General features: G+C 49.5%; 2 protein-coding genes across 5 annotated transcripts; one reads left to right on the forward strand and one right to left on the reverse strand.

Moving 5' to 3' along the window:
* Positions 1-258: 258 nt before the first annotated feature.
* On the forward strand, positions 259-6,183 carry LOC120949973 (U2 snRNP-associated SURP motif-containing protein). 4 transcript variants are annotated; one of them, XM_049606848.1, is made up of 10 exons: positions 260-405; positions 1,917-2,033; positions 2,214-2,307; positions 2,378-2,739; positions 2,812-3,353; positions 3,424-3,651; positions 3,724-4,153; positions 4,215-4,572; positions 4,646-5,171; positions 5,248-6,183. In XM_049606848.1, the coding sequence occupies exons 2-10, from the start codon at positions 1,959-1,961 to the stop codon at positions 5,933-5,935; spliced, it is 3,303 nt and encodes a 1,100-aa protein (XP_049462805.1). In that variant the 5' UTR covers positions 260-405; positions 1,917-1,958; the 3' UTR covers positions 5,936-6,183. The 4 variants fall into 4 exon arrangements, with proteins under 4 accessions (XP_049462802.1, XP_049462805.1, XP_049462804.1 ...); XM_049606845.1 differs by lacking the exons at positions 1,917-2,033; positions 2,214-2,307 and adding an exon at positions 706-799 and having other exon boundaries at positions 259-525; XM_049606847.1 differs by lacking the exon at positions 1,917-2,033 and having other exon boundaries at positions 260-525.
* An 833-nt stretch (positions 6,184-7,016) lies between these two features.
* Positions 7,017-9,026, reverse strand: LOC120949969 (kelch domain-containing protein 4). The gene is made up of 3 exons (XM_049606849.1): positions 8,804-9,026; positions 7,422-8,715; positions 7,017-7,342 (listed from the first exon to the last, which is right to left on the reverse strand). Exons 1-3 carry the CDS (start codon positions 8,915-8,917, stop codon positions 7,152-7,154), a joined length of 1,599 nt encoding a protein of 532 aa, XP_049462806.1. The 5' UTR covers positions 8,918-9,026; the 3' UTR covers positions 7,017-7,151.
* Between the last annotated feature and the right edge of the window lie 839 nt (positions 9,027-9,865).

The following is a 9,865-nucleotide window of genomic DNA, read 5'->3' on the forward strand; positions in this document are numbered from 1 at the left end:
CGGATAATGAGTCTTTTTATTTTTTGTTTAAATGGATTGAATGGTTTCCATCAGTAATAATTGTAAAGAAACAGATTAAACTACAAAATAAACACGCTGTTATTGCATGCATAAACAACAGTTCATTATAAATAATTTTGTATGAAAGCTAATGAGCCAAAACGTATCCTTATTTTTGCTGAATTGTTTACGCTCAGTATGCAACTTTAACTGTCAGTTTGAGCTGCTTGGAAAAGGTACCGGTGATTTTCATGCCGCTAGTTCAGCGTATCTGTCTAGCATGAACCTTGGTTCCAGGTGACAGTTCAATGACAGTCCGTGAAGGAAAGAAAAAAGAAGAAAAAAATCGAAGGAAAATTTATGTTTTCAATCATTTCGGCTCGCTCCCGTTGTCTGCGTCGCTTGTTTTTTTTTCGGGAAAATAATAGGAAATAATCACCCGCAGACAGAATGGGCAAGCGTCCGATGTCGCGGAAGGAAATCGAAGAGCAAAAGAAGCGGGAGGACGAGGCGGCAGCAGCCCACGTAAGTGCAGACAGGCAAATTCCAATCCTTCCTATTTCTCCTCTCAACACACCATACCCTACCATTTATGCGAAGACGCAAGAAAACCAAGGCACACACGGCGTAGCTGTGTGTCGCGCGATTCGCTTGACCCAGTAGTAGAATGAACGAACCGCAGCTAATCCTAGTTGACAATTTAAGGCTTTCAAAGAGTTTGTGGAAACATTTCAAGAAGCGCCATCCAAAATATCGAAGGTATGGGTAAAGGCCGGAACGTACGATGCGGGCTCGAGAAGTAAGTATCGCATGGTAGTAGTGCACTCGGCAAGAGCTACGGCACTAATGTTACCTGTCGTCACTTGTAGAGGAAGACACGAAGGACGCGAGGTCGAGTCCCGATAAGCTCGGATAATCGACGCTCCACTGTAGCTCTGTTGTTTTTTTTTTTTTTTTTTTTTTTTTTTTTTTTTTTTTTTTTTTTTTTTTTTTTTTTTTTTTTTTTTTACAAAAACCTCCTTTTGTGGTTTCTTATATGTTTTACCTATTGTTACTTCTCACCTTCTGTTAAGATATTATACAGATTCTGCTGAAGGAATATACTTAGTGATTTCGTTTACTTTTTATACTTACTTACTTATCCGGCGCTACAACCGCTTGCGTTCTTGCCCTTCCTCAGGAGTTTTCGAAACCGCTCCCGGTTCCAAGTTGAATAGGAGACAGACAAGTCCGACCCCCTGGCGCAGACCTTTGGTAGTAGCAAAAGATCCTGAGAGCAAAAGATTTTCCATCCAAATTCACCTAGCAAGTAACGTTGGTCATTGCCATAATAACTAGCCTTATTCAGTTTGGCCGGGATTCCCAAAGAGCTTCCAACTTCCAAAAGACATGGCTATGCAAAATGGCCAATTTTTATTTTTAAAACTAATTATTATTTTGTTACTACAGTGGAGCGCCGTATATCCGGGCTTCTCGGGACTTGACCTTGCCCGGATATGCGAATAAAACGGATAATGAGTCTTTTTATTTTTTGTTTAAATGGATTGAATGGTTTCCATCAGTAATAATTGTAAAGAAACAGATTAAACTACAAAATAAACACGCTGTTATTGCATGCATAAACAACAGTTCATTATAAATAATTTTGTATGAAAGCTAATGAGCCAAAACGTATCCTTATTTTTGCTGAATTGTTTACGCTCAGTATGCAACTTTAACTGTCAGTTTGAGCTGCTTGGAAAAGGTACCGGTGATTTTCATGCCGCTAGTTCAGCGTATCTGTCTAGCATGAACCTTGGTTCCAGGTGACAGTTCAATGACAGTCCGTGAAGGAAAGAAAAAAGAAGAAAAAAATCGAAGGAAAATTTATGTTTTCAATCATTTCGGCTCGCTCCCGTTGTCTGCGTCGCTTGTTTTTTTTTCGGGAAAATAATAGGAAATAATCACCCGCAGACAGAATGGGCAAGCGTCCGATGTCGCGGAAGGAAATCGAAGAGCAAAAGAAGCGGGAGGACGAGGCGGCAGCAGCCCACGTAAGTGCAGACAGGCAAATTCCAATCCTTCCTATTTCTCCTCTCAACACACCATACCCTACCATTTATGCGAAGACGCAAGAAAACCAAGGCACACACGGCGTAGCTGTGTGTCGCGCGATTCGCTTGACCCAGTAGTAGAATGAACGAACCGCAGCTAATCCTAGTTGACAATTTAAGGCTTTCAAAGAGTTTGTGGAAACATTTCAAGAAGCGCCATCCAAAATATCGAAGGTATGGGTAAAGGCCGGAACGTACGATGCGGGCTCGAGAAGTAAGTATCGCATGGTAGTAGTGCACTCGGCAAGAGCTACGGCACTAATGTTACCTGTCGTCACTTGTAGAGGAAGACACGAAGGACAGGGGCAAGCTTTACAAGCCCCAGTCCCGTCTCGACATGGATCACGAGAAATCGATGGACTACGTAAAGATGGTTGCCAGCGAGAGCCGCAAAGATTCGTCGGCGATGGGCAAGAAGCGAAACCAGGAAAAGAAAAAGAGCAATCTGGAGATGTTTAAGGAAGAGCTGCGCCAGATCCAAGAAGAGCGCGAGGAACGCCACAAATACAAGCATATGGCCCGGACGATGCTCCCTGGCACGAGCTCCACCGAATCGGATCCCGTGTACAAGGAGACCGAATCCGGCTCGTTCGATAACGGTGATCCAAACACGACGAACCTGTACCTGGGCAACCTTAATCCCAAGGTGAGTGAAAAACAGTCCGGTAATTGAGGGTGGAATAGGCTAGACTTAACCACCAATGGAATTGTTTTGTAGATCTCGGAACAAGCGCTGATGGAACTGTTTGGCAAGTATGGACCGCTGGCGAGCATAAAGATTATGTGGCCCCGCTCGGAGGAAGAGAAGATGCGCAACCGAAACTGTGGGTTCGTGGCGTACATGAGCCGGCGCGATGCGGAACGCGCTCTGCGTGCGCTGAACGGGCGCGACGTGATGGGGTACGAGATGAAGCTCGGTTGGGGCAAATCGGTCCCGATCATGACGCACCCGATCTACGTACCACCGAAGCTGCTGGCGTACACACTGCCGCCACCGCCGTCCGGGTTGCCGTTCAATGCGCAGCCACATCCGTCAGATTTGGACAATATTCCCAAGATGACGTCCGGCGCCTACATGGCGGAGCCGGAGCTGAAGGAACAGATGGACGCGGTGCTGTTTAAGTCGGTGGTGAAGGTGGTCATACCGACCGAGCGGCCGTTGCTGATGCTAATCCATCGCATGGTAGAGTTTGTGATCCGCGAAGGTCCCATGTTCGAAGCACTGATCATGACGAAGGAGATGGATAATCCGATGTACAAGTGGGTGTCTCTGTGTACTGCCTCTCGACTCCGACACATTCACATTCACATTCACGTTCGCTACTTTTAGGTTTCTCTTCGAGAACGAAAGCCCGGCACATATTTACTATCGCTGGAAGCTGTTTTCGCTGCTGCAGGGCGACACGCCGGGAGACTGGAGGACGAAAGAGTTCCGCATGTTCAAGAGTGGCTCCATATGGAAGCCTCCGCCGATCAACTTCTACACCCAGGGCATGCCGGACGAGCTGCTTGCGGACGAGGAGGGCATTGAAGCTAACAAAGGGAATCTTTCCGTGGCGTAAGTAGTAGGATGATTTAATTGTTCAGCTGGAACTTGTTTCTGAAATTCCGATTCGCCGTACATTCGCAGACAACGCGACCGGCTGGAGGATCTGATACGGCACCTGACGCCGGAGCGGCAAAAGATTGGCGACGCGATGATCTTCTGCATCGAGCACGCGGACGCGGCGGAGGAAATCTGCGAATGCATCACCGAGTCGCTGTCGTCGAACGAAACGGTGGTGAAGAAAAAGGTCGCCCGCATCTATCTGATCTCGGACATACTGCACAACTCGGCGGTGAAGGTGCAGAACGCGAGCTTTTTCCGCAAGGCGATGGAGAAAAACCTGCTCGACATCTTTCGCAACCTGAACGCGTACTACATGCAGCTGGACAGCCGGCTGAAGGCGGAGGGGTTCAAGAGCCGCGTGATGGGCGTGTTTCGGGCGTGGGAAGAGTGGGCGATCTATCCGCGCGACTTTCTCGTGAAGCTGCAGCACACCTTTTTGGGCATACAGATGGTAAGCAGTGCAGTGGTTGTGTGAGTGTGCCACAAATGACGCTTGTTTTTTCTTGTTGCAGACGGAAAAGCAACCGGAAGAGGAGCCGGAAGAGGAGAAGGAGGACGAAGATCTGGACGGAGTGCCGCTGGACGGTGCGGCACTGCTGAAAAGTGCAATGATGTGCGGTATGACGAGTGGTGGAGGAGGAGGAGGGGCGGGCGAGAACCGGACACCGCTGCTAAAGCACGACATCTACAGCGATGAGGACGATATCGATGGGATGCCGTTGGCGGACGATGATATTGATGGGATGCCGTTGGAAGCGGCCCACGAAGCGGGGGGAGGTAGCGGCATGTTGGACGGAGGGCGACGTATGGGCGGTGCGTCCCTTTCCGGCAGTGAGGGAGGAGGACGAATCGGTGGAAGTTCGTCCCGAGGTATGACGCCGACTCCGACAACGGATGGCAATCGTGTGTGTGTGTCTTTCTAACTTTCTTCATTTCTTATCAGGTAAATCGGCTGGCGGTTCTTTTATTCCCTCGAAATGGGAATCGGTCGATGCGGCACAGATCGAAGCACAAGCCATCACGACCAGCAAATGGGACACGCTGGATCCAGTCGTACCGGAGCCGCCGAAAATCAGCCTCAAAAACGAGGGCGTAGGGCTGATCAGTAGCAAATATGGCAACTACACGGACGAGGACGACGATGACGACGATGAGGATGAGGATGAACAGCGTCCGGAGGACGATGGAGTCGGGCGTGCGGCATCGGACCAGGACGAACTACGACGGGTACGGTTGCGTGAGATAGAGGTGAAAATTGTGCAGTACCAGGATGAGTTCGAGTCCGGTACGCGGCAGGTGCGCACCGGCTGGACGCTGCACGAGGAGATCGACAGTTACCGCATGAAGCTGTTGAAGGAGATGGAACAAGAGCTGCGCCAGAAGGGACGCGAGGAACTGAGCTGGGTTGCCTCGGACGAGGACAGTCGTGGTGGCCGCAGGGCCATGAAGCGTTCCGGCAGTGCGGAAAGGTAAGTTGTTTGAGGAGAAAGATATGATATGTTGCTTCAATCGTCGTTTCAATTCGTTTCGTTCCGTCGAAACCAGCTCCCGCAAGCACAAGCGCAGCCGCCAGTCCGCTCGCTCACCGGCCGGCAGCGGGTATGGCGATCGTTCGCCGGGGTCGAAATCATCCCGGCGGCGTCATTCGAGCAGCTCCTCGGACGAGGACGAGCTGGCCAATCGTACCGAGTCGCGCTATCGCTACTCGTCCGAACGTTCGGTTTCACCCGCCGGACCGGCAGCGTCCGGATCGTCGCGCACCACCAGCAAGTACGATCTGCTCGGTTCGCCCACCCGGCACGGTGGTTCGGCGAGCGAGTCCAACTACGACAAGTACGAGCAACAGCGGCGCGACGCCCGCGACAGCCGGGAAAGCCGGCGAGAGAAGAAGGATGCGCCACGGGAACGGATGCAGCTGTCGCACGAGCGCGACCAACGGGACCATCACCGTGAGCATCGGGACCGGGTGCGCGACAGTGACTCAGCACGCAGCTCGCATGGACGCGACCGGGAGCGGGATCGGGAACGGGAGCGGGAACGGGAGCGCGATCGAAGCACCCGGGAACGCGAGCGGGATCGTGACGTGGAGGGCGGCGATGGTGGCTCCTCCTCGTCACGCTATCGTGAGCGTGAGCGAGCGAAGGAAGGGTACGGGGGCAGCGGAAGCAGCCGGAAGGATTCCTCCACCAGTTCCAAGTATGACGACAGGGCGCACACGAAACGGTACAGGTAAACGGGATGTGTGAGAAGGAAACCGTTCAATGTTGGGTGCATTTGGTGTCCTTTGCTTCCGTGGTGATGAAGCAGCAGCAGCAAGTAGCAGCAAACTTTTAACGTCTCAAAGTCATTCGTGTATGAATGTGTATCGCAAAGTAGGGCTTAATTTTTCCTCCCTGTGAGCAACAAATAAAGATTTAAAACGTGTAATGTTCGCTCTGTCTCGAGCGAATGATAGAAATAAATGCAATTATTACCATGTGAGACATTTCTTTTTATTCTAAAAATTACGGAATAGAATACGGGGTTTTTGCTAAAATTTTTGCTGGCGGGGGGGTCGGAGGGGGTGCAAACTAACCAGCCTCGGGGCCCCAACGTTCATCCTTCCGGGGGCCCTTGTCGCTAGTACACTGTCCGTAAGGTATACATGTAGTACATACGGCATACTATAGACTGGCGATCTACGGGGCCCCTAAGTTGGCGGGGCCCCAGGCGACCGCCTAGTTCGCCTACCGTTAGATCCGCCACTGGGTACTTGAGGTACAGTTGTACGCTCAACGCATAACATGGCGACCGTAATATGTGATATAATAATTACAGAGTCGTCCAGAGTCGTCCAGAGCCGCCTGGAGTCGTCGGGAGTAGTCCGAAGTTGGCCGGAGTCGGAGTCTTCCGGAGTTGTCCGGAGTCGGTCGAAGTTCGGCGTCGTCCGGAGTCGACCGGAGTCATTCGGAGTCGGTCGGAGTCGTTAAGAGTCGGTTGGAGTAGTCCGAAGTCATCCGGAGTCATTCGGAGTCGAAGTCGTCTGGAGTCGTCCCGAGTCGTCCGGAGTCGGTCGGAATTGTCCGGAGCCGTCCGGAGTCATTCGGAGTCGGTCGGAGTCGTCCGGAGTCATCCGGAGTCATCCGGAGTCATCCGGAGACATCCGGAGTCGTCCGGAGTCTTCCGGAGTCATTCAAAGTCGAAGTCGTCTGGAGTTGTCCGGAGTCGTCAGGAGTCATCCGGAGTCGTCCAGAGTCGTCTGAAATCGACCGGATTTTTGACAACTTTACAAAAACATATGGGAACCAACCAATAAATCGTGGGAAACAGAAGAATCCCGGTAGTTATACCATTTTAATTCGTTTATTTCAGCTCAACACATAATACAATTAAGCATTTATTTTTGTTTTTTATTTTCATTCCAATTAGTTTTCGGTACGGTCGGAATGATGTTTCGTTCGGTTCACGAGCTACTCCGTTTCCATTCCAGACGAATCATCATCTGAGTCATCATCATCGTCGTCATCATCATCATCATCATCGTCGTCATCATCGTCATCATCATCATCGGAAGAGTCTCCTTCACTGTCCGAGCCAAGCCATTCATTCGAGTTGAAACTGTTGGCAATCAACGTTTTCCACACATCCAGCTTATGAAGATCTAAGAGGAAAATGGTATTGGTACAGAATTAATAAACTATAACCTTTCTGTTTGCAGCTGGGAAGGGAAAGACACTTACCAAGAGCATAAAGATCGCTCAGTGTGAACTGCCTGGAGCCGGATTCGTACAATCCACCGTACACGTACAGCTGCCCTTTGCAGACGACGATGGCCGCATTCATACGCGGCGAGGGACCACCGAGATCAAGCGCCCCGGCATCCCCTTCCTCTCCTTTGGCCGCCCCTTTCGATGCCCCTCCACTGGCCCCGCTGCCCCCGACAGTCATCGTGAAAACTCCATCATCCGATACGATTTTAGCCGCCTGCTGCTGCTGCTTTTCCTTCTCTTCCTCGTTCATTTCCACATCGGCCGGCTTGCTTTTCTTTGCCTTGGCCGCCAGCTCGAGTTTGCGCCAGGTGCACGCGCCGGTATCGAGCGCATGCAGCTCGTTGCTAAACATTCCCCGCACGTCCTCCTCATCCTCCTCCGTGTCCATCACACCACCGAACGTGTACGCCTTTCCGTTCGGTGCAATTGCCACCGCCATGCCGCTGCGCGGGGCCGGCTTTTTGCCGTTCGGTTTGACGCTGGTCCATTTGTAGGTCGGTTGTGCTGTCGCCGCTCCCGTCTTGCCGTCCTGCTGCTTGTCCGGCACCAAGGCGAACATGTCCGTGTGCGTGGTGCCGCGATCAATTTCCTTCTTCACGCTGGTCTTCGAGTATCCGCCCCAGATGAGGATTTTCCCGTCGGCGTTCGCCACCATGCAGCAACCGGAGCGCGGGGGAGGGACTGGCCCGGCCCCCTCTATCTTCGTCCAGGTGTAGCTTTCCAGCGAGAACGCGTACAGATCATTAAAGTACCGGTACGAGGCGTTGTTGTCGTGGAAGCCGCCAAACACGAATAGCTTTTTGCGCGTCACCACCATCCGATGGCCACTGCGAGCGCTCGGTCCGTTCGGGGCGTTGATCTTTTCCCACTGCTTCTTTGCCATCCGGTACACCCACAGGTCGCGGAAGTGGTAGAACTGCAGCTGCGAGGGCGACGCATACTCGCCCCCGAACAGCCAGATCTGGCCACCGTCCGTCGCGACCGGTACCATCTGATGGCCGCTGCGTGGTGCCGGACAGATGGAGGATTTCAGCGTTTTCCACTCATTCTTGGCCACATTATACGAGTAAAAGTCACCGTAGATGACCGTCTGCTGGCCGTTGAAAAACTCTCCCCCGTGGATGAAGATTTCCTCCCGATCGGCCGGATGGGCACAGATGCCCACGTTTACCCGGGCCGTTGGCGGCGGGCAAACGATTTCGGTGAGATCTGACGATTTCGTGTCCTTCGTTTCGTACTTGGCCACAATGTTTTCGATATCTTCCTGAAAAAAAAACGTCGCAAACGAATGTATCGCACTTGATCTGGATGGAAAAGTGTCGATCGGAATGGCCGCAAACGGTGACACTTACCTCACCCAGCTTGGCGAGCAGCTTTTTCTGCTTTGCTACAAGCTTTTTGTCCGTTTTCATGGACGTTTTTTCAGCTCCTTGGCCCTTTTTCTTGTTCTTATCCTTGCGGCCCATTTTGGGGGGTGAAAAGTGTGCAAAAAACTGTCCTAACACCAAAGTGCGTCTCGCAAGGAACACAACGTGTTTTTTGTTTTGATTTTATGCCGCATGTGTAAACAGCAAGGTGCTTAAAGTCGAGCTGGGACAAAACGATACAAACCTCGGCTTTTGGCTGTCATTTTTATGGTAGGTGTTGTCCGGTGAAAAAACTAAGAACAATTTGAATGTGTTTGGAACATTGTTTTCAAATTAGCAGTTAATCCAAAGAAAGGACGAAAGAACTGTTGATTACGTATCAAAGGTAATCGTATGTGTTCTAAAGAGGGATTTTTTAATACAAATTTTAGTAGTTAGTCGTTTAGCTAATACCCTTCATTTCCTGATCTGAATTATGAAGCGCATGAATAAAAAGTTTACTTTCTTTATTAACCGTTGTCTCAATGACCAAATTTATACCTTCATCTGTACGACCGCATAAAGAAAACTAATTCTGCAACACATTTCTCTGTTGATAATATGTTTTAAAATTGAAATATGATTAGAAGAGAGCACATTTCAAGAAAAAGTAGAACATAATGCATATACAAATAATATGCAAAGTTTTTTATACGGTTGATGTTTTCTATGATATAAATTAAATAACCAAAAATATAATTGAAAAACATAGTTTTATGAAGAATTTCAGCTTTTCTATTCATATTCAATCAAAATAATCGGAATGCTTCATGAAGCGCATAATAACTAATCAATTTAATATGGTGCAGCATTGAAGGCTGCGAATGAAAAAAATTGTTGTCATATACATATTCCACAATATTTTAAAAATAGTAAATGAAACTTTCAAATTCCCATTTATCCAACAAAGTAAAAAGGCTAATACCTTTAGCTTTAAACCAAATCACAATTTTTAATATTTTTTACATCAAAAGTTATTAAAGTTTTAAAAAAAGTTTTAAATTAAAA

This window comes from Anopheles coluzzii, chromosome 2, assembly GCF_943734685.1.
Source record: "Anopheles coluzzii chromosome 2, AcolN3, whole genome shotgun sequence".
Lineage (NCBI taxonomy): Eukaryota > Metazoa > Arthropoda > Insecta > Diptera > Culicidae > Anopheles > Anopheles coluzzii.

Bases quoted from the DNA above. Each gene is read 5' to 3' on its own strand.
- LOC120949969 (XM_049606849.1), bottom strand. From the start codon at position 8,917: ATGGGCCGCAAGGATAAGAACAAGAAAAAGGGCCAAGGAGCTGAAAAA. The intron at 8,716-8,803 runs GTAAGTGTCACC...TTTTTTTTTCAG, and splicing joins TGCTCGCCAAGCTGGGTGAG to GAAGATATCGAAAACATTGT. The intron at 7,343-7,421 runs GTAAGTGTCTTT...TTTTCCTCTTAG, and splicing joins GAGCGATCTTTATGCTCTTG to ATCTTCATAAGCTGGATGTG.
- LOC120949973 (XM_049606845.1), top strand. From the start codon at position 451: ATGGGCAAGCGTCCGATGTCGCGGAAGGAAATCGAAGAGCAAAAGAAG. The intron at 4,573-4,645 runs GTATGACGCCGA...ATTTCTTATCAG, and splicing joins CGGTGGAAGTTCGTCCCGAG to GTAAATCGGCTGGCGGTTCT. The intron at 5,172-5,247 runs GTAAGTTGTTTG...CGTCGAAACCAG, and splicing joins CGTTCCGGCAGTGCGGAAAG to CTCCCGCAAGCACAAGCGCA.